The 24,765-nt window shown below is 38.1% G+C and overlaps 1 protein-coding gene across 1 annotated transcript in view; it reads left to right on the top strand.

The window, feature by feature from the left end:
* Nucleotides 1–8,289: 8,289 nt before the first annotated feature.
* The window catches only part of LOC149842100 (coatomer subunit beta-1-like), a 30,549-nt gene continuing 14,073 nt past the window's right edge, over nucleotides 8,290–24,765 (top strand). The window contains exons 1-2 of the mRNA XM_089998898.1: nucleotides 8,290–8,381; nucleotides 8,533–10,596. Coding sequence (XP_089855024.1) covers nucleotides 8,370–8,381; nucleotides 8,533–10,596 — 2,076 coding nt within the window. The 5' untranslated portion in view covers nucleotides 8,290–8,369. The remainder of the gene's footprint in view (nucleotides 8,382–8,532; nucleotides 10,597–24,765) is intronic.

The following is a 24,765-nucleotide window of genomic DNA, read 5'->3' as shown; positions in this document are numbered from 1 at the left end:
TATCTGATGTGGCCCGACCAACCTTAAAATTTCGGGTCTCAAGCCCCTCTTAAAATGTCTACACTTTTTCTTCTCATTTGCCACCAAGGACTTGGCAAAACGAGAAAAAGAGTTGAAATGAGTTGTATATTGGGCTATCGTCATATCGCCCTGCTTCAACTTTATAAATTTTTCTTCTTTTTTCACTCTTTGGCACTTTGAGAAGAATTGCTTGTAGAATCTTCTCACGAAGATAGACTAAGGAAAATACATGTACTGCTTCAAGGTATCCCTGATGGATCTCTACTAGTGCTCCACATCGTCGGTCAAATTTGACACATCTATCCATATTCTCTGATCTTCTGGACACTGTATGGCTTCCAAGGCCTTTTTCTACTTGCATCAGCCAATTTTTCACTGCGACACCATTAGGAGTGCCCTAAAAAAGTGGGGGTTGCATGTTCTTGAATCATTCAACTCTAGAGGTGATGCCAGCAATAATCGTTTGAGGCCGACTCTGCTGAGCTAGAGTCGCTTGCAAGAGTTCGTATAAGATTTGATTCATGGTGAACTCAGGAGGTATCTTCATTCTTTTCCCTGTTGAGCTTCCTGCTGGCGATCCTTGTGGGATCTCTATACTATGTCCCTCATCCTCACGAGCAACTTGACTTTAAGGGGCACCAATAGATGAAGGCGCTCGATGCTCTTGAGCATCCTCCATCGTGAGGGGTGATGAAGGCGCTCTCCAGGAAGGTCCAACAATCCGCTCTGCATTCTCTGTTGCTGTGTCGAGCTGACCCATCTCTTGCCTAGCGGTCACAGTGTCCTTAGATAGATAGGACGTTCCCCTACGCGTGACCATATATGTTGTGTTGAAATTATCACGTAATAAGATTATTATTATTTAGTTCATTTATACTCATATAAAATTTTAATACATGTAAATGATTACGATATTACTTAAAAATATCTTATTTTATTTCATCAATCAATCCAGTACATGTAAAAGAAATATCACTAGCAAGCAAAAACAATGCAAGACAAAAAAGTAGAATTAGACTAAATAAACTAATTATTCCTAATGATTCGCCATGTCACTCTTCAATCCACTCAAAGCATGGTCCTTTTCTTGAACTCCTTTGTGCCTAATGAGGGTGACTGGCATGAGGAATATTCAGGTCATACTGAGGCGAAGCAAGAGTATAAGTAGGTGTGGAAGAAGTGTGGGTAAGAGAGACAGGAGTGTAAGTAGGTGAGGCAGGATCATCGGTGGGGTCTTCATCCTCGTCTCCTCCCTCCAAACTCCCCAAAGCTGCCTGTCGGTGCCCTAATCCTGACCCGCTCCTATTTGCTTCAGCAGCCTGACATGCTGCTTCCGCGACCTGAATTGTTGCCCTCCTAGCTTCTTCAGAAATGGACTCTTCAACTGGATGTGAATCTCCTTAATTGGCTGCACTCATTGCATCTGCATAACTAGCTTAGAACATATGTCATCTTCGTGTATTGGTCATACCAGAGCCTCCTTGAGATGCAAGGTTTACGGTAGGGGATGCTCTCCTTATAACTTCTCCTCAAGCCTCCATCCAATCTCTTCTCCTTCGAGCACATACTAACCAAGCTCTCTGGTGAGTCATTCACTCGTAAGACTGTGTCTGTCGGTGCCCCTGAGTAGTGTAGGGGTAGTCATGATGGCAGACATCTCTGTCTCCTGCTATGATGTAAATCAGTGGAGGTCGTGACGTAAGTTCTCTAACGATTTGAGCGATGCTTGTCATGACTCCAGTCGTCATTGCCATTGCAACGACAAATTCCTCTCTTCCTATAATGAGTAGCTTAAAATGGTCTTGTGCTCTAGGGTCTTCATGGTTGTTGTGCTCGCTAGCCATTTCCTAATAACAAAACAACCTAGTTACTAATATGTGTTTATCGGGCAAAGACTTAAATTACATTTTATGTAATTGAACTTGTTATGAATGATGAACTTCTTTGTGTGAACTTGACTTTGATACCACTTTGTAACACCCCAATCTGGGACCTCGAGATTCTAAGTTTGGTTGGTATTACTTCCTAAATGAAAAAAGTTTAAAGTTCACACAGAGAAAACATGGCTAAATTTTTTTTCTTTATTTTTATTCCAATAATCACTTTTCTTACAATGTTCATCGTTCATAACAAAAGCAAATAATAGATACTTTATTATTTAATGACATGAAATTAAAAACTACCAAATGCTCTACTGAAGAAGAAGAAGTTGATCAAGCTCTGTCTATGCTAGTGTGCCTGCAACCTACAGTTGTAATTAAACATGGGGTGAGTCTATAACCCAGTAAAAAATAATTAGAAGCAAATAAATATTTAAACTTACAATTGTATTGGGCTCTAAGCCCCTAGTCTTAGTTTAGTTTTTGATACACTACACAAGTTGATATATTTTAATTACCCCCATTAACTTTCTCAACACTCTCTCAAAACGACTACCACTAGGTCAGTTATACCGGTCATAACTATCTATGGGCGTAGCAACCCTGTAGAACACTCCAATTCTACTTGTTGGCCAGATAATGAACTATACACTCTCAGTGGTCTCCATACCACTAGACACTATAGTAAACCACCACGGGGACCCCACCGGTAGCTAGCCAGAATGTCAAGCTCTCAATCTCAGTATGATTCATACTACATCCTCACCATGATGGTTATCAACCATCCATGGTCCTCCAAAGTCCTAAACCTGGTGTGAGTGTAATCTTAAGTCATGATTAAGTTCAACACATTGAACCACATTCTCAAACTTATAATTTACTCATTCTCTCACGAGTGATATTGTGAACTGATCACAACGAATCTCATTCTTAAATCTCATGATAACCTTATGACTCTCACACATCTCTCACTAAGCACGCATTGATGCATTGTCTCTACATCGTTAAATCATCGGTGACCCACTCTCCATGGTGGTTGCACTCTAGCCGCGAACCAGGTAGCCCTTACCACAGGTCGTCACTTCCAGGATTTAAGGGGTCCTGCATGCTGATATCAAAATATCCATTCATACAACATGAATAGAATAAATGAGACTTTAATCTAAACATAATCTCATCATAATGCATGATATTAATAACCACATAGACATGCGTTCACAAATCTAATCTTTTTCTAACATGCATGACAAAACATAACTAACATGATATCACAACACACATGTATATGAATTCATCTCATAATGTCATGCATAAAAATTTTAGGCATATCATGATCTCACTCACAAATTATCATGCTAATCATATTAATTTGTAACATTACAATAACATGCAACATAAAAATATTTATTTATATCTAAAATTACTTATAATATTTTTTACCTCAAGTGCGAACATTGTGCTTTCACCGCAATCGAGTTTCAAGAAGCTCTAACATTCTGATCTGGTCATTACACAAACATGCTCGCATTAATGCATAAAACCATATACAGAATTATCAAAATACCCCTCCCAAATTGACTCATGAAACCTTAATTTTTGTATCACTAATTTAACCATAACTACTAAGTAAGTAGATTCTTCTCTTTGATACGAGTTCAACGCATCAAACCTCACTCAATTCTGAGTTCGGGGTGCAAAGTTATGTCTATTTTATCAAAATAGATCTTGGGTACCCAAAAGGGTATTATGGTTATTTCGGATTTCAATATAATTCTAGAATTACCCGATCTGGATTCATCGATGATATGGATCCAATACAGTTCAACTGGATCTAGATTCATTACTCATCTGGCTCCAGAACTGTCTGACCAGATCCAGAATAGTCTGACTGGATCTAGAACCGTCTGACTGGGTCCTTACACTCTGACTGGATCCAGAATTGTCTGACTGGATCCAGAATAGTCTGTTCTAGACCCAGTTCTGATATGAATCCAAGACTGATCCAATCATATCCATAACAGTTAGTCTGGATTCAAAACAAATCCATATCAAACTGGATCTAAACTAAAAATCTAGAACCAGTTAGATCAAACCAGTTCGGCCTGATTCGGGTTTATTAAAACCGGTTTAGCTCAGACCCGATTTGGTCCGGACTGATTCCAGTTGAACCGGTTCAACCAAAGTTCCCTTTTTTTTTACAAGGTTGTCTCGGCCTGGGTGTGACCCAGACTGACCTGGTTTAGTCTGGGTTGCACCCAGGCTAAACCAGACCCTCCATATTTTTTTTCTTCTGGTTTGATCTGGGCGCGACCCAGACCGACAGATTCGGTATGGGTCGTGCCCAGACCGACCCGGTGCCCCAAATAAAACCCCAACAGAAGGCGAAAGGGGCATCACCCCTTCCGTCATCCCCTTCTTCTTAAATAGAGAGGGGCTGACTGTCAGAGCCGACCCTCTTTGTCCTTTTCAATGGTAGAGGGGCCGGCCACCGGCGTCGGCCGACCGGTTCTCTCCTTCTATCCTCCTTCTGACTTTTTCTCTCACCCTCGTCCTCTGTATATTTTTTTCCTTTTTTTTTTTTGTACATCGTCGGCAGTCATGGCTGCCTGCTCTTGCTCACTGAAAAAAGGAAAGAAGAAGATGAAAAAGGAGAAGAGGAGGGGGTGCTCACCTAACTGTCACAGTCACCGTTGCCATTGCCGTCGTCGTCGCCGGTAGGTGCCCCTCACTCCCTCTCTCTCTCTCTTCCTCTGTCGCTCATTGGGATGCGATGGAGGGAGGTTGCATGGGGGCTTTTATAGCCCTCACGCAGGGTGAGGATAAGCCTCACCCTCACGAATTTTGGGGGGTGAGGTTTATCCTCACCCCCATTGGCAACATGGTTTCCCCAAAAAGGAAACCGTCGTTGCCCCCTTTATTTTTTATATTATCCCCTCCAGCGACTTCGCCAGAGGGAGTTACACAGAGCCACGTTAGGATCAGGATGGACCTTGACCCTGTAAAACATGAAGTTAGGGTGGCAATGCCCTCTGACCCTGTGAAAGGTTGGGTCAGGATGGACACCACCCGGACCCAACGTTTTGAATCATGGGCTATCCTCGACACCAACTCTCCCTCTCTCTGAGATGTTGAATCTTAGTCATTTGTTTATGATGTGTGTTTTTTTTTCTCAAATAGAGTTGTTATGAAGATCATCGAGGATGAATTTTCAATGCCTCCCATGAATATAATTCATGTTTTTTTTTTAAATCGGATTTTGGATTGTGGGTATTGTTAATTATTGCTTGTATTGTTGTGTTAGTTTTTTCTGGAGGTGATGATAAGGTTAGGTCTATGCCTATGGGCTTACTATTGGAGGGAAGTTTGTTCTATATTGACTAATTCCAAATAGAACAGGTTGGGGTTTTCCTTTTGTTTTTTCTGTTCTCTTTTTAGTGGTTAATTGGTTTTCACTACTTAAGTCTGTTATTTGGTGATTGTTGTAGTTAGTTTTTTAGTTGTTGGAGATAAGAGAATAGGGTGGGAAATTTTGGGACACTGTCATTTTCTCTTAGGATGGGAAAGCTACATGCCATGATTAAGTTTAATGGAGACTCCATGCTTGTTGAGTGTCAAGCTGCCTTATGTTGAACAGAAAGAAATTTGCAAGGACCTTTGAGCTCGGTGAGTTTTTTTTCTCATCTGAATAGGAAATTGACAACTTACTAATCTCAACTCTTGATGGCAAATAGCCAAGTATCGTGGTCTATTAGTGCAATAAAACACATGGATAAATAGAGCATTTTATTATACAGAAAACTAAGAGCCTCATACAGTTTAGGAACTGTCACTTGATGATTCAGAGATTTTTTACAAATTTGGTCAATTGCCTGAGCTCTTGAGGAATTGAGCTAACATGTAGAAACTGGCACTTTTAGTTGATTGTAACTCAATTGAAGGAGAAAATCAAGAGATAAAAAAATGCTGTTATAATATGGAGATCAAGTTCTACCTTGAGCACAAAAAGACAGATAATGGCTGAGAATGGATTTAAGTGTCTCTTACGAAAAAAAGCTCTTGTTTCTATACCGAGATGAATGAGCAAGGAATATTTCCACTATCAGTTTGAGTTTTGCTTCCTTAGCTATTGATCTACTGATAGAGAAAAATATTAAAGATAGGTTTTTTTTAAAGTTTATAATTTGAGAAGTATTCTTATGTGATCATTCACTTGATTTATGTAAATTTGTCCTATAAGGAGTTACAGTGCATTGCCTTAAGAGACCCAGTGAAAGCCTTTATATTTCAGGAGGGATGTTTGGTGGACCAACTTGAATCATGTCTTGACCATGGTTCTAAAACCCAGTGACTTGGGCGGGTCAACTCAATGACTGGTTTGGGTTTTGTTAACTTTTAATTTAATATAAAAAGAATGTATATTAATCAAATATGTAAAAAAAAAACTACAAAACTCATAATTACTTATAAAATCACTAAATAAAAAAAAATCATGTTAAGTTACAACTAAGTCACAACTAGTCTTTTACTAACAAAAAATTGAATTGAACTCGAAGATCTTCAATAATTTTGCTCTAGATGAGTCAATCCAAGTTTGGATGAGTTTTTGCTCCAGATGAGTCTGCACACTGGGTTGACCCAGTAAATGGCATATTTGAGCTGAATCAACGAGTTGACCCAATGAGTTTTAACAAATATTGTTTGCCTTGCTAAAGATGAGTCTAGTTTTAGATTCAAACTATTTAATTGTGTAAGAGGAAATTCTCCACTGAATGATTACAGTGGTAATGAAAAAAAAAGTGCATCATCAGCAACAAAAAAAAAAGAAATGGTTTCGCCTGGATCACTATGAGCCAATTTAGACACCTTCCTCCTCCCATTGTAGCTTCTGTTGATATGTTCCATCACTAGAAGGAACATGATATGGTGATAGATGATGGATTGCATAGGAACGAACCCCAATCATAAGCCTTCTCAAAGTCAGTTTTGAACAGGACACTACTTTTCAACTCTGCATGACTGAATATATCCTCTCATGGGCTATCAGAATACTTTTTTGAACGGTTCTTTCATAACTGAGGGCTCTTTGATTGTGGGCAGGGCGAAACCAGAAATTTAAATTAAGGTGGGCATAAATATATAGTAAAAAGAAAAAATAATTTATATGACAATAAATTATACTAGCAAGTGCAAAAAAAAATTAAGAAATTAGGTATTCATAATTATAAACCTCAGTAGAAACTAAATAACATGTTTTGAGTAATAAAGAAAATTATTTAAGAATCGCAAAGTAACATAATAACATGGATACTTCAAAATTTAAAAATTTTTGATATAAAAAACAAAACAATACTTTTAATGAATAATGCAGTGTGACAAAACTCAAGTTTAGATCTTGAAATGCATTCAATAAAATGTGATAAAAGAATACAAACATCCTACAAATAGATACCCAATTAATCAGTTAATATTTCAAAAACTCTAGAAAGGACATCATAAATGTTTTATAAATAATCAAAAAATGTACGAAAATGAAGAGGAAGATCAAATATATTTAATAAATTTTATATCTTTCACCAATTTACATAATCAAGCCATAAACCTAAATGCTAAGGAAACCGTAATTCTTACGTCATCAATTATCCATTTATGCTATTCAATCATTAGAATCATGTTTAATGTTAATTTAAAAATAAAAAATACATAAATTAAATATTAATCTTATTTAAAAACAAAATAAAAATTTAAATGCTATTGGAGGGAGGGGAGAGACAATTTTGGGAATGAAAGGGTCAAAGGGCTCGAGACAGGCTACACTTGCCCCGTCGAACTTGCAAGAGAAATATTAGCAAAGACAAGCCATAAGCAGCTCATCTCGTATCCAAACTCTATTGATGCGTGCGCGCAAAAATGGCCTCAACTTTCCCTGGTCCCCAATGGATCTAAATCCAAATTCAAATTTAAGGTCCTGATATCAGGTCTGATCGGGCATACTAAAAAACATTGGTGAAGTAAAAAAAAAAAAATTATGTTTACATTAAAAATTGTAGGTCTCAATTGAAATTCGGGTCAGACTTGGATTTGGTATGAAATATCGTATATCAAAACCGGCTCCATAAATTAACAGGATCTAATATGATATGACCCAATTTCTTATTGGAACCTATTTAAACCCGAATATTATCGGATAGGTACGGGTTGAGATCATGTCATATCCGACCTGGTTTGCATCGGTAAGCACGCGTGGCGAGGGAAGGGGTTAAACGAAAATATTTTGTTAGATGGTGAGTAATGCAGGATTTTGTAGTACAAGAAGGACCAAACATAAAGTTCCCCCTTTGGTCATTTTTGCCCTTTCATAACCCACTCTCTCCTTCGCTCTTCATGTTCCCTCTGCGGCCTTCGCTTCAGATCTCGCCGACGATTTCCGGCGGAGTTTTCCGAAATCTCCGACCGAGTCCCGAAAATTCGATGAGCGGAAAGGTAACTTCCCGATCTCCGTCCCCGATCTGCAATTTCCTTCGTTTCCTTCCCGTCGATCTATAGTTGCGTGGTAGTTCGGAAGACCAGGCTTTTCCTATCAGATCTGCAGCCTTCCCGGTAGGATTTCGACAATTGGAGTTAGGTTTTGCAGGAAAAGATGGAGAAATCGTGCAGCCTTCTCGTCCACTTCGACAGGGGCACTCCCGCCCTCGCGAACGAGATCAAAACCGCCCTCGAGGGCAACGACGTCTCCGCGAAGATCGACGCCATGAAGAAGTCGATCATGCTCCTGCTCAACGGCGAGACCCTGCCCCAGCTCTTCATCACGATCGTCCGGTACGTCCTACCGTCGGAGGATCACACGGTGCAGAAGCTCCTGCTTCTGTACCTGGAGATCATCGACAAGACCGACGCAAAGGGGAAGATCCTTCCCGAGATGATCCTGATCTGCCAGAACTTGAGGAACAATCTGCAGCATCCTAACGAGTACATCCGCGGGGTTACTCTCCGGTTCCTCTGCCGACTGAACGAAGCTGAGCTCATCGAGCCGCTGATCCCGTCCATCCTGGCGAATCTGGAGCATCGACATCCGTTTGTTCGCAGGAATGCGATTTTGGCGATCATGTCGGTCTACAAGCTTCCTCAAGGGGAGCATTTGCTGGTGGATGCTCCCGAGAGCATCGAGCGCGCGCTGGCGACGGAGCAAGATCCGTCTGCCAAGAGGAACGCTTTCCTCATGCTCTTTACGTGTTCCCAGGATCGGGCGATTAATTACCTGTTGAGCCACCTGGATAATGTGCCCAACTGGGGAGAATTGCTTCAAATGGTGGTCCTTGAATTGATCCGCAAGGTCTGTAGATCCAATTCCGGTGAAAAAGGAAGGTACATTAAGATCATCATCTCTCTTTTGAATGCACCCTCGTCTGCTGTGGTTTATGAGTGTGCTGGTACACTTGTTTCCCTCTCTTCGGCACCCACCGCTATTAGAGCGGCTGCAAATACCTACTGCCAGCTCCTTCTCTCTCAAAGCGATAACAATGTGAAGCTGATCATTCTTGACCGGCTGAACGAGCTGAAGACTTCACACCGGGAAGTTATGGTCGATATGATTATGGACATATTGAGGGCGCTTTCTAGCCCCAATTTGGATATTCGGAGGAAGACGCTTGACATTGTGCTTGAGTTGATCACTCCTAGAAACGTTGATGAGGTCGTTCTTACCCTTAAGAAGGAAGTTGTGAAAACACAGAGTGCAGAACTGGAGAAGAATGGGGAATATCGTCAGATGCTAGTTCAAGCAATCCACTCATGTGCAATTAAGTTCCCAGAAGTGGCCAGCACTGTTGTGCATCTTTTGATGGATTTCTTGGGCGATAGCAATGTTGCCTCTGCAATGGATGTGGTTGTGTTTGTACGGGAGATCATCGAAACAAATCCGAAACTTAGAGTGTCAATAATCACTAGGCTTTTGGATACATTCTATCAGATCCGTTCATCTAGGGTTTGCTCGTGTGCCCTTTGGATCATTGGTGAGTATTGCCTCTCAGCATCTGAAGTCGAGAACGGCATTTCAACCATTAAGCAGTGTCTGGGCGATCTCCCTTTCTTCACCATAGCAGAGGATGGGGAGAATGCAGATACAAAAGGGTTGGCATCTTCTAAACTACAGCAGCCAAACTCTGTTACAGTATCTTCTAGAAGGCCTGCAATTTTAGCGGATGGAACTTATGCCACACAAAGTGCTGCATCTGAAACTGCCATTTCAGCACCTACCATTGTCCAGGGATCATTGACTTCCACTGGGAACTTGAGATCGCTGATCCTTAGTGGTGATTTCTTCCTTGCTGCAGTTGTGACCTGTACTTTGACTAAGCTTGTTCTAAGACTGGAGGAGGTGCATTCGTCGAAAGTACAAGTGAATAAAGCATCTGCAGAAGTTCTACTTATCATGGTTTCTATGTTGCAGCTCGGTGTGTCCTTTCTCCCTCACTCGATTGACAATGATTCTCGTGATAGGATTGTTCTTTGCTTGCGGATACTGTGTAATACTGGTGATGGGGTTCGAAAGATATGGTTGAAATCCTGTCGGCAAAGTTTTGTAAAGATGCTTTCTGATAAGCAGTTCCGTGAATCGGAGGAGATAAAAGCAAAGGCTCAAATATCCCATGCCCAGCCAGATGACCTGATTGACTTCTATCACTTGAAAAGCAGAAAGGTAAAATTCCCCTCCTCTTGCTTCTTTTTCATCTAAGGCTGTTTGATTTTGTTTATCGGCAAAAAATTTATTGTTAATTATCATGCATGGATTTGTTACTTATGCTTTCTGTTTATGACTACAACTAGGAGATATTGTCATGGCATGTTAGAGGTGCATGATATACATTACATGATTAATGCAACTTCTGAACTCAATTACCCGTTTCAAGGTTTTTAATATGCATTTTGTACATTTTGTATCTTATTTAGGTTAATCAAATGGCACATAGATCAAGCATGGAGATGATATTTGTATTTGTATCATGGATGCAGATATTGATATCACAATAATGTCAGCACGGCTTTTCATTGGGAGGATATAAAAATAAGTTGTTCTTTGGACAATCTCTGAAAAAACTCCAATTTTCAAGATAAAAGTATATAGCATTAAAACTGAATGTTGAAAAATATGAAAAGGAAATTTCCAAGCACATGGCATTGATAGTATTGTGATATTTTTTGGTTTGGATATACACACACACACACTAACCAAAACCACCCTGGCCTCCTAATGGAGGGCTTAAGGTCTCTCTCTCTCTCTCTCCCCCCTTTAAGGAGTTTGTTAATGCATACATTGCTAATTACCTATATTACTCTCTCTTAAGTTTATGGACACTTTCATTATATTCTCTCTCTCTCTCATGTGTGACAAGGGCATAATAACAAAACTTTTCAACATTTCTGAAAAAGACACCTACACTCAGCAAAAACCTGCGTCATTTAAAAAAGGTTTCTAAGGAAAGACATTTTTGGGCACCGGTGCCCCTCATCCGTCTTTAAGTAGTAAGATTTTTATGTTGATCAAACTTTATCATAGAATTAGTAGCCTTGAAGTTCATCTTAAAACTTAGATTAGTGATCTTTGTCTAAAAGAATGATCTTGTTATATGTTTATTGTTATGTTTAATACTTTGAATAATTAACTTGGAAGAAGAGTGATATCTGTACAGATTAGATGCATTTCAGTTTCCCCAAACTCAGATGGAATCAACCTGCTACAATATAGCATTAACGAGTTACCCATTTATTATGCCATAGTCACATGCACTTGTCTCAACAATATCTCAATGGGGCAAAGTCAAGTATTATTTGATTTTCTATAAATCGAAGAAAATCTATTCATTTAGAGAAAAAATATAAGAATAATAATATATTTTTCTTTTGCTTTTCTGGCAAATGTGTAAAAAAAAGGTAAAAAGTTTGAAACAAAAAAGGAGGAAAACTAAGATAAGTAAAAAATATAGTGATATTTTCACAACGGCGTTGTGCTATTATCGTGACATTATTAAATATTAAATTGCCAATATTTTGTATTTATTGTGATATTGTTCTTTCTTATCCATCATATCATGACCATATTGTTATATTTTAAAATATCAGCAATATGTGTGACTGTATTTTTCAGACAAAACTCTTGGGTTCAATATCACATCATGTGTCAATTATCTTTTCGCGTTCTGTGCTATACTGATGAAGTTCCATGGCCTTTTCGTCAATGTGTACCAAACCTAAAGTTGATGTGCACCCTTCATCCAGTTTAACTACAAGAAATGTTATGAGATTTCGTATTGTGGCTAGTCTTTCTCAAATTAGTGTAAGGCGTACTGTGTCTGTTCTTCTAGTTTATGATATTATTCACAATATACTATTCTTTTATAAAAAAAATCTGTGTATGCATGATTAAGAAAGATATGTATGAAAATTCTGTGTTTGACAGTTTATTGTAGGCAATACATAATTCATTGCTGACATAGATCAGTTAAGGTTGATTCAGGCACAATGTCATTAGAAGTGCTAGAACTTTTATACATATGAAATCATGGGCAGAGTAAGGCTTTGCTTGGGAGCTTGTAGTTGGGTTGGAGATGACAAATCCAAGATTTAATAAATATGGGAGTTGAAAGTTTGAGGATATGTCAAATCTATCACCTATGTGGAAGCTAACACAAGTTCCAATTTTGGGATAGGCTCCCAAGGAATGTGCAAAGTACATGTACAACGAACAAACTAGCAGCAAGTCTGTTCAAATGGATTGCATTGGACTAGACTTATGATCTAATTTTGGCATTTTTTTTTAAATATAGATGATTAAGATCAGATCTCATTTTGATCCTAATTGTGGGTCAGGACTCAGGCTTCAGTCCGATGCACTCAAGCAATTCACACCCATCTTCCGATTTGGAAAGCCTGAACAATATGACATAAGATCCTTTTTCATGTTCTTTATGTACCCATCCCCACACAATGAAAAAGAAAGATGAGTGTAACCCAGCCCAACTGAACACTAGGGCGAGCTGAGCTGCTGACTCAACACAGCTAGAGATGGAACCCACCAGAGATCCTCAAGAGGCTGTTGTTGGAATGGAGAGATGCTAGGGGTTTTGGAGTTGCCAAATTCCCTCTCATCTTTGGGTGGCTTCCAAATTCAGGATCCCACTAAAACGGAGGGCATTGGAAATTCTGTGAATCCCGGATGCCCTCCCAGATATGGCTCCCAAACAGACCCTAGTTATAGGAGAGGAAGTTATGGTCAAATCTTTGGTGCCTAGTGTAATTTGTTATTTTTAATTGATTACATTCCATATTTTGAAGCTTTTTAATAACATTAAAAAGTAACTATCCTTGTCTATAAGAATATGTTCTAGTAGTGATGCAAAATTATTGTTAGTTTTTTGGTCAGCAAATTAAGTCTTTTTTAAGCAAGTGCATAATTAGTGCAGAAGACAAGGGTAGGATGAGTGAACACCATCCCAATAAAAGGCAAAACTAAGAAACAACCAGTTATGTGGATAAATTGAAGTTAAGAGTGTTGTGGCACCAGCACTAATGAGCTCAATACACGTGATTGGCCACTTAATATGGTGATGTCTTTAATATCTTTTGTATGGTAGGCATGCACTTTAATTAGGGCAGGTGATGCACTGTAAGGAGGCATTTGGACAAATGCTTAGCCATTCAACATGCACGAGGAGACGGTCCTTGGTTCACCCCAATAAAGCTTTGTTAATAAGTATGCTCATCACCTGCTTAGTAGAGAAATATGAGAAGATTTCGAAAGGGATGCATTGAACTGAAATTGCCAGGTGTCTTTCTATGTCACAGGGATTCGCCTAGACAGGTGCCGCACCCGCGTCGCGTCCGACCCTGGGTGCGGTCAACGCACCCAGGGTCATTTTGGTCCATTTTTTGGATTAAAAAAATCTGCTTTGGAAAAAAAAAGAGTCCCTTGCTTTAAATTCATTTAAAATGCATTGAACAACATTATTTTCAAGTGAATAAATTCTCATTAAACTCTCTCTCTCTCTCTCATTTAATAGTAATAAAACTTCCTCTCATCCACCAAAAACATAAAATGAGTTTCTCAACAAGGCAGCTTTGGAAAGTGTTGATAATAGAAAACGGTTTCCTAAAATCTATCTTGGAAATTAAAAGCTTTCATTGAGAATAGGAAAGGTCTCCTAAAGTCCAACGTGTAAATTAAACCCATATTTTGAAGTTTTAAATGATTTTATTTAGATTCTTGGAAATTAAAAACTTTCATTGAGAATAGGAAAGGTCTCCTAAAGTCCAACGTGTAAATTAAACCCATATTTTGAAGTTTTAAATGATTTTATTTAGAAGTTTCAATTTTGGACCCCCCCTTCTCTCTCTCTCTCTCTCTCTCTCTCTATATATATATATATATATATATATATATATATATATATATATATATATATATTTTTTTTTTTTCTGCACCCCCGCACCCAAGGTTTTTGAAAGTGCCGCATCCCCGCACCCACACCCGCACCCGCACCCATGTGACATAGGTGTCTTTGTATAGTCTCTCCTATCAAGTCCCAAGATAAACATAGGAAAAAGAAAACTTGATCTCAGCTTTAGTGGTGCTATTGGTGTAGGCAACATAACAATCTTTCATAATAAGTGGTCTAACTTTTCTTTTTTCTGCAAACAATGGATGTTTGCCCTCTAGATGCCCACATATTGATGCATTCATTTGAAGTTCTGTGCTTCATCTCTCCAGTCGACTACAACAATTTGATGTGGTGTTTCTTCTCTCAGAACTTTGATTTATGGTAGTTTTTCTAACGGAGCCACCTTTATACCTAGGTTGTAGCTAGACAAGATTGCTCACCAAATCATAACTTATTCATTATTCATAGAAAAGAGGAAGCATAACCAGAAGGGAGCTGCTATGCATGTCCGTTCTCCTGTCTCAGATCATTGTTTAAAGAGGGATGTTGCATATTTTGTTTTCATGACACATCGCAGTACCTTCTTGTCTCTTGCCCTTTAAAAGCATTCAGTTTTAGTTGCAAAGACAAACTGCTGAAGCCAGCGCATATTTAACCCATCATTGCATAAATTCGTAAATTCAAATCTGATTGCTGATTTGTCTTGCGTATCTCCTTTCAGTTTTTCATGGACAGTCCTTAACATTATCTCTCTCTCATGCAAAGGATTGTCCAGTCACTCGGTTTGCTGGTTGTGGGTCATGAACCTTGGTGCTGCCTTTTTATAGGAACATGTGAGGAATTATTGATACTTCCATATTTGGCATTGATGTGTGATGCCAGGCATTCTAAGATTTCTTATTTTTAGATCTCTTGCACTAGAAATATGGGAACTACTGCGTGAACCCCAATTTTCATGGATTTTTTGTTCTTTTCTCTTAAACCTAACCATGCGGATGTGATCTACATGCTTGGTTTTATAAGGACCAACTCTTGAATCATCCAACTGCGATGCATAAACGAATTTTTTTAAAGCTTTAAAATCAACAGCTCATAATCTTTATAAATATTCAATCAATTAAAAAATCACATTTTTCATTGAAAATACACGATTCAACAGTTGATTCCTAGCAAATTTACCATGCCGAGCACATCTACATGTTTGGATTTGCAAAAAAGGTTTTGGAATTGCCCATATTTCTAGTTCTCATATTTTAGTGACTCCCTCTTTCTCTATATCTATATATATATATAGTAATGATAGGGTGGTTCAGGAGTACCTACTCCCACAGTAAAAGCTTTCATTTTTCAAAATTATTGTGTTTATGTGTTGATCAGAACCTATAGATGTGATCTACATGCATTTTTAAGTATAAAACAAGTTTTAGGTCATATGATTGTGATGATTGTATAGGTTTTTTAAGACCTTAAAAATCATCGGTCCACAATGTACCAAAGTTTCATGATTTAAAAAAATCTTATTTTATGTTCATAAAACATTATCTAAGTCACGATTCCTATCAACGAAACTGTGTTCAACACATCTATGAAGCCTGATTGATAAGATGCAACCTACATCTGTGATTTCTACAAGGTGGGTGTAGGTGCTCCTGGAGCACCATAGCATTGCTCTTATATATATATATATATATATATATATATATATATATATTTATATATATATATATATAGAGAGAGAGAGAGAGAGAGAGAGAGAGAGAGAGAGAGAGAGAGAGAGAGAGTTCTCATCCTTGCTAGAAGAAAACAAACACATATCCCCATATGTGCACACACATATCGTAGTACAACACTAAAAATAATCACTTTGTTAACCATACAGGCATTTTCATTATTTTCACCTTGTGGGATATCTTGTTGCTGCACTTATTATGATGGTTTGGTTCTATGGTATTTTGATAGTCTTGGTTTATTGTCTTCTTTATTATTTTAGCATATATGTTCATAGTTTGTATGATATCAAATAGAGTGGCGTTGTTGTAATTAGCCTCTTTATGTGGCCTTTCTGTACCACCTTAATAGTGCTTCTCATGTTAATGGAAGACTAAGTAGGCAGCCTTACACTAAGAAAAAAAGTTTTGGGGCTAGAACCCTCCCTCTCCAATCATTCTTTGTCCTCTGCCTAAGCATCTACAAAAATTATTACATTATCAAAGCCAAATATTTAACTTATCTCAATCATACAAGGTAATTTCCCTCTCATTCCTAGTGGTCTTTCTTCTTTCTCTATCTCCTCCTACTCCCTCTTCTTTTCTCTTAAAAGGCCATCTATTTTCCCTCTTCTTCTTGCTCTCGTCTTGCTACCCATCTATTGTTTTCTTACATTGTGATTCACACCTAAGGTGTCGATTGTAATGAAACAAGATGTGCACTATCACAATGCCAACAAAGGGCTCCACAAGTGCACAAACACAAGAGGGTCTCTAATGGACTAATTACAATCTCATAAAAGAGATACGCAATCACAACTCATAAGAGAACACAACATAAAAAATCTAATGTGTATTACTTCACATGAAATGCTTGTAAAAGCATTAAGGAATACAAGGGTAAAACCCCCTATTTATAAGCAAGCAAGAGGGAGAGTGGGGTCATATTTATGACCGTTGGGAGCAACCCAACAGGTATAAACAAAAAGAAATAAAGAAAGGAAAACAATTAAAAAAGAAAAGAAAAGAAAGAAAGGGACAACTTATAGGCTGATCTCTATTACAATGTGAAATTACTGAAATACCCTTGATGGGTATTTCAATTTACATAAACAGAAATGTATATACACACATACATGTATATATGATCTATACAACATATTTTAACACTCCTCTCAAAGTTACAATGAGATCACTGAAAGTTTGTGACGAAGAAAAAGAAAACGAGGTAGAGGAATAACTTCGGCAAAAAAAAGTCCGCAATCTGAAATTTAGACGAAACATATGGTAAATCAATCGTCCCCTTCAAGTGTTATTCCTAAACGTAGTGACAATCCGTTTTTATGTGCTTCATTCGTTCATGAAATGTATGGTTGTTGGCTATATATTTAGCACTCTTGTTATCACATCATAACTTTGAAGGTTCTGAAACATCAACTCCCATATCTGCAAGTAAAGACCACAACCACACAACCTTGGTTGTTGTTGTAGCCATTGCCTTATACTTAGTTTCTGTGTAGCACTGAGACCTTACACCTCCAGGATACAAGAGAATCACCTAAAAATTACACAAAAACTCGTCTCCTCCCCAGTCAAAATTCGTGTATGCAATAGGATTTAAAATGAGGAAGAGGATAAGAAAAACCTTTTAGATATAGTGTTTTTAATGTATCGAACAATTCTCAACGCAACATTCATGTGAACCGAAGTGGGCGCATGGAAGTCATCAGTATGCACTGCATGTGCAATATCCGGTCTAGTAATAGACAAGTACATCAATGATCCATTAAGCTGCCTATAAAGAGTTGGATCATCCAATAAGACTCCATCTTCAGCTCTCATTTTGTCATTAATCACTTCAGGAGTAGTAGCATATTTTTCATATGTGATACCCGAGCGTGTAACAATATCGGCCGCAAACTTGATTTGGGACAAAATGTATCCTCTTAGCGAATAAGCTACTTTAATACTTAAGAAGTATCTTAAAAAACCAAGGTAAGTTATATCAAAAGATTTTTTAAGCATAATTTTAATTTCTTCAACTCCCTTCTTATCACTTCTAGTGATGATCATTTCATCAACATATAGGACAAAATTAACAAATTCAGAACCTGTAGATCTTATAAAAAGAGCATTGTCAATATAACATGATTTAAATCCCAAATTTAACATAATCCTACTGAACCGATCATACCATGCTTTAGGAGCTTGTTTAAGCTCATATAAAGCTTTACGAAGGCGAAAAACCTTACCTGTTTCAATATTTAGACCGGGGAGGATCCATGTAGACTTCTTTATTCAAATTTTTATTTAGAAAGACATTGTTAACATCTAATTGAAATATGGGCCAATTTCTAGCTGATGCTATGACAACTAAAGTCCTTACGGTGGTCATGCGAGCTACTGGGGTAAAGGTCTCCTCATAATTTATACCATATTTCTGTGAATAGCCTTTTGCAATCAACCTAGCTTTGTATCTTTCTAGGGATCCATCACTCTTTGTTTTTATTTTAAAAACCCATCTGCATCCTATTGTCTTCTTGCCCTTGAGAAGATTTTAGATTTTCCAAGTCTTGGCTTTATGAACGACATCTAATTCTAAGTTCATAGCCTCTACCCATTCTTTGATGCCTTTAGCTTCTTTATAGTTGGATGACTCGTAATATGAATTAATAGCTAGAAGACATGCACTGGTGAAAAACTATGTCACAGGGATTCGGCCAGATAGGTGCCGCACCCGCGTCGACACGGCGCGACGCGGGTGCGGCACCCGGTGCGGTGAACGCACCCAAGGTCATTTTGATCCAATTTTTGGATTTAAAAAAAAAAAATTGCCCTATGAAACTTTGTAGAAGCGTGTAAGGAGACGACATGGAGCCCTCGACTCGGTGACTGCCATGGAGCCCTCACCTTCATCCTCTTCTTTGTCGTTTTACCTTACTGGTTGGACGCCACCGTCGATCACTGGTTCAGCTAGACTCGACCTCGCCAAGGAGGTGCGGTTCACGAGGGGCCACCATCATTGGATTGGGCGATTCGCTATTCCCAACGTGGTGCCATTGGCTGGAGCTACCCAGGAGATTATCATGCCCTCTCAACTTCCTTTTCTGACCAATGAGAGGCAAAGTAGCCCCTTAAATAGAGGAGTCATTATTGAATATTATGTGAATACTCTCAATATTATTGGCAACAAGGTTGAGCCAATCAATGCTCTCTTTTTTGATAACGTGTGAGACTGCCCTTTATTGCGCTCTCCCTATCACCAACGGTTTCAAGGCATTTAAATGGCCTCTCACACATGATTGGTTGGATCTTCACACGGCCCCACTATTACTATTGTTGATTCAGACCCATAATGTGTAACGGTTCTAGACCCTCTTTATGAAGTTCATCCGGACCCAGAACCTGAAGTGGGCCCAAACCCAATACTTGAAGCAGACTCAGACCTAGTACCTAAAGTGGATCCTGACCCGATTTCTTAAACTGGACATGACAGGCCAGATTTGCCCAACTCTTTTGGGTTGACCGGAGCCAACCTGCCCCATGACTTGGATGCTCACCACCACCTTCTTCAAGGTGGCATTGAAGGGGTGCCTCCTCCCTGTACGTTTGACCCGTGCCGGGGGGAACCCTCGAACCCTCCTTATATATATATATATATATATATATATATATATATATATATATATATATATATATATATATATATTGCCGCACCCCCGCACTCAAGGTTTTTGAAGGTGCCGCACCCCCGCACCCGCACCCATGTGACATAGGTGAAAAAAATTCATATGAAACAAACCTACTTGAGATTTTAGGAATTCGTTCGGATCGTATAAGACTAGGTTCTTCTATTTGAAGTGCACATGGATGCTCCCCTTTACTTCATATAGAATGATGCATAAGATCATGGGTAGGTTTTTCACCAACATTAGATTTATCCCTTAGTTCGGTATTATTACTAACTTCACTGTCATCATCTTTACAATCATTGCTCTCAATTTTTTACTTAGGCAATAAGTCAAACAAGAAGGCGTACTCGGATTCTATCTTAGATTTTTCAAGATCAAATTCTTTTTTCTTTTCAAGAAACGTGACATGTTTGGATACATAAAGTTTGTTGTTTATTAAATCATAACATCGATAGCCTTTTTGGTTATCGTCATATCCAAAGAAAATACATTCAATAGTTTTGGGAGAGAGTTTATCATATTTTTCAATAAGTACAAAACATTTACATTAAAAAACCTTTAATCTTTTCAAATTGGGAATCATTTTAAAAAGTTTTTCAATTGGATACTTATTTTCTAAGATTTGAGAAGGCATTGTATTTATTAAATAAACTGCAGTGAGAGCGACTTTAGTCGAAAACCTTTTTGGAACTCCTTTTGAAATAAATCCTAGTAGTCTCAACATTATGACATGTTTTTCATCTACAATACCATTTTGTTGAGGAGTCATAGGACAATATTTTTTATGCAAAATACCATTGGTTTCTAGATAAGTTTTAAATTCGTTTGGAAGAAATTCTCCCCCTAATTGGAGCGAAAGTTTTTAATATTTGTTTTAAATTGATTTCTTACAAGATTGTGAAAACTTTTAAAACATGAAAAACTTCAGATTTGAGTCCTACTAAAATCATCTATAAAAGTAACATAATATGAGAATCCACCTTTTGACATAATGAGAGCAGGACCCCATACATTTGAATGCACTAAATAAAAAATTTCATTAGATAAAGAAGTTTTATGTCCAAAAGGTAACATTTTCATTTTTTCAAGCATAAATCTGAAATGAAATGAGGATCTTCCAAACATGAACTTAGATCCGCACGAGGTGTCTAAAAAGACACTAAAGCATAACCCTTAAAAAGGGTATAATGGGAAACAAAAGAAGAAATAAAATATTCTTTATTGATATGAAAACACCAAATGCTTAAGAAGCATTGGAATTGAAAATACAAGAGGGGATGCACCCTTTTATATACAAGTGGGAGAGGAGAGCTCTTAAGGAGCTCTCCTTTGTAGCCGTTGGACTAGTCCAACGGTTATAAATGTAACCGTTGGACTAGTCAACAGTTACATTATTAGTTAAGTTCCAAGTGGAACTTAACTAATAATGTAAGTCTAGTTCTATTAGAACTAGACTTTCAAAAATGAAAAAGAAAATAGCAAAAAATAAAAATAAAAATAAAAATAAAAATAAAAATAAAAATAAAAATAAAAATAAAAATAAAAATATGATTATTATATATATATATATATATATATATATATTTACATTTTAACATTCTCCCTCAAACTTACGGTAAATGAGCGAAAGTTTGTCTAAGAGGAAGTGAAATCTGGGAGTAGCGAGAGGCTTTGTAAAGGAGTCTGCTAACTGATATTCTGAGGTAACATATGGCAGATCAATTGTCCCATGTAAATATTCCTCTCTGACGCAGTGACAATCCATTTCAATGTGCTTGGTGCATTCATGAAATGTTTTGTTGCTTGCAATGTAGATCACACTTTTGTTGTCGCAGCACATACGTGAAGCTTGTGTTGCTTCTGCTCCCATATCAGCAAGCAGGTGTCTGAGCCAAACTACTTCCATGGTCTTGGTTGCCATGACACGATATTCGGCTTTTGTGGACGAGAGAGAGACCTTCTGTTGTTTTTTGCATCTCCACGATATCAAAGATTCACCTAAAACAACACAAAAAACCCGTGGTTGAGTGTCGGTTGTTAGGATCACCTTCCCAATTAGCATCAATGTATGCAATTAAATCAAGTGAGGAAGTAGAAGACAAAAAGAGCCCTCTCGAAAGAGAGAGGTATCTGATGATACACAAAACTGCTCCCATATGAACAGATTGTTAAAATATATATATATATATATATACATATACTTATATATATACATTCATATATATATATAAGTATATATATACATATATGTATATATATACATATTCTTTTTAGTGAAATACCCGATAGGGGTATTCTTGTAAAACTGCAAAATGTACTTTTTATTTTTTTACTTTTTCTTTTTTCTTTTTCCTTTTTACCTTTTTCTTTTTTCTTTTTTACTTTTTGTTTGAACCACAAGGGGCCCCACTCTTGTAGTCGTTGGGGCCCCAACGGTCAGATTTCTGACTGTTGGGGGCTCCCAACGACTACAAGGGAGCCCCCTTGTGGTCCCTTCTTAGTGCCCTCCTCCTCTATAAATAGAGGAGGTGTTCCCCTCTTGTAAGCATGGGTTTTTACACCCTTCTCTTCCTTTCTTCAATAAATCCAACTTATGACTTTAAGTCATTTTCTATATTTGAGAGTTTTGTGTGTGCACATTTGATGTTTGTGTTCTTGGCTCTAGTAGTCACTCTTAAAGAGTGACTTTTTGCTCTATTGGTGCTTCCGCCTCTTTTCATTACATGGTATCAGAGCTCGGTTGGTGATTGGGCTTTTCCTTTGTCATCTTGGAATGCGTGCCTCTCAAAGTTTTGAAGAAAGAAAGAATATTTGGTGCCGATGGAACGTGACTCTAAAGTGGAGCTTTCTTTCAAGCTAAATGGGTCCAACTATCTCATGTGGGCCTCCGCTATGGAAAATCATCTAAGAGGTAAGAAACTTTGGGGCTTTGTTATGGGAACTACTCCCGAACCCTCTCTTGTTCTTACCAAAATTGAAAATGAAGTTGAAAAGGCTTTAGATGGCGATGAGCGCATCAAAGCCATTAATGAACATCAATCCAAAATTGAGGATTGGGAAAGTAACCATGCCAAAATTTTGGCATGGTTTATGAACAATGTAGACCTTAAAAATTGTGCCAATATTGCCAAATTTAGAAGGGCCAATGAGGCTTGGTTTTTCCTTAAGGGTATGTATACCCAAAAGGATCTTGCTCGGCAATTTTTTTGTCAAGAAAAAATTTGTTCCACCAAACAAATGGATATGAGTGTCCGGGACTATTTTAGCTCTTTGACTCCTCTTTGGGATGAGCTTGTCCTTCTTGAACCTAAATGGGTTGCTCCACAAGATATTTAACTAAGAAGGGAACAAATTGAAAATGAGTACTTTTTTTCAATTTCTTCATGGACTTCGCCCGGAATTTGAACAAGTGAGGGCATCTCTTCTCCATATAAGCAAAGCCCTACCTATTGAAGATGCCCTTGCCGAGATATGTCAAGAAGAAACTTGACTTGGCTTGAGCATTAGGAGTGATGAAGTTTTGGCCGTTAATAGGCCCGGATCGAATGTTAAAGCATATAGACCTCCCCACTTTAACAAAAATAGTAATGGGCCTAGAAAGGGAATTATATGTCACTATTGTAATGAACCGGGGCATATTAGACCGGTTTGTCCAAAGCTTAAAGGAAAGGTTGCCGCGGTTGGAGAAAGTTCTCCAAAGAAGGAAGAAAGTACCAAAGAAGGAGATATCAAAGAAACTCTTAATCATATCTCCGAAGTTCTCCAACACCTTCTCAAGTCTTCTCCTTCAACATCCGGAGCCGCCATCGCCTACTCTTCATCACCTCCAGGTATGTGGATACTAGACTCTGGTGCTTCTTTTCATATGACATCTCATAAAAAATCTCTTTCAAATGTTTTTTCCGAACCCATGTCCTCCTATGTTTCAATGGCCGATGGAACGTCATTGAAAATTGAAAGTATTGGAACACTTGACTTCAAAAAATCTCAAAACTTTTTTGTTCCTAAAGTAAGAGTCGTCCCAAAAATTAATTTAAATCTCTTTTCCGTTTCTCAAATCACCGATCATGGATGTCAAGTCTTTCTCACCTAAAGATTGCACCGTGCAGGATCTCCATTCAGGGAAGCTGATTGGGCAAGGCCATAGAAGGGGTGATCTCTATTTTATGGACTTTTTGACGCTTCCATCTAAGTTATCTTGCAATCTTGTTAAAGACAAAAGTATTGGAATTTGGCATGAGAGACTTGGTCATCCAAATTTTGTAAAAATGTCTCTTTTCCCTTTTTTGAACAATACTTGTAAAGACAATCACATGACTTGTAAAGATTGTATTTTTGGGAAATCTAAAGCTATTCCGTTTCCTCAAAGAAGTTACTTTACCACTTGGCCATTTGAACTTGTTCATTCCGATGTGTGGGGACCCTCCCCAATTTTGTCTAAAGGAGGTTTTTCGTATTATGTGGTCTTTATTGATGACTTCACTAGATTTACGTGGATATACTTTCTAAGTCGCAAATCCGAAGTCTTCTTCTTCTTTAAAGAATTTCATGCAATGGTTAAAAATCAATTTTTGGAAAATCTATCTATTCTTAGGTCCGATTCGGGAGGTAAATATATGTCTAATGATTTTCAAAGTTACAACAACAACAACAACAACTACTACGCCTTCATCCCAAAACAATTGGGGTCAGCGATATGAACCAAAAAAGAAATTCATTTTGGGTCTTCCACATGAATCCTTTTCCTCCAATCATTTCTATCCAACGCCATGTCCTCGGTGAGGTTCATAGCATTCATATCCTTTCCTATCATCTCCATCCAAGTCTTCCTAGGCCTACCCCGACCTCTTTTAACTAATATATTTTCCCATTTCTCCAACCTTCTAACTGGAGCATCATTAGGCCTTCGCCGAATATGTCCAAACCACCGTAAACGATTCTCTCGCATCTTATTTTCAATGGGTGCAACACCTACCTTCTTACGTATCTCTTCGTTCCGAATCTTATCTTTTATTGTATTTCCACACATCCATCT

Source organism: Nuphar pumila, chromosome 3 (assembly GCF_984573655.1).
Source record: "Nuphar pumila chromosome 3, dmNupPumi1.hap1.1, whole genome shotgun sequence".
Taxonomy (NCBI): domain Eukaryota; kingdom Viridiplantae; phylum Streptophyta; class Magnoliopsida; order Nymphaeales; family Nymphaeaceae; genus Nuphar; species Nuphar pumila.
This window is presented reverse-complemented; position numbering and strand designations above follow the sequence as displayed.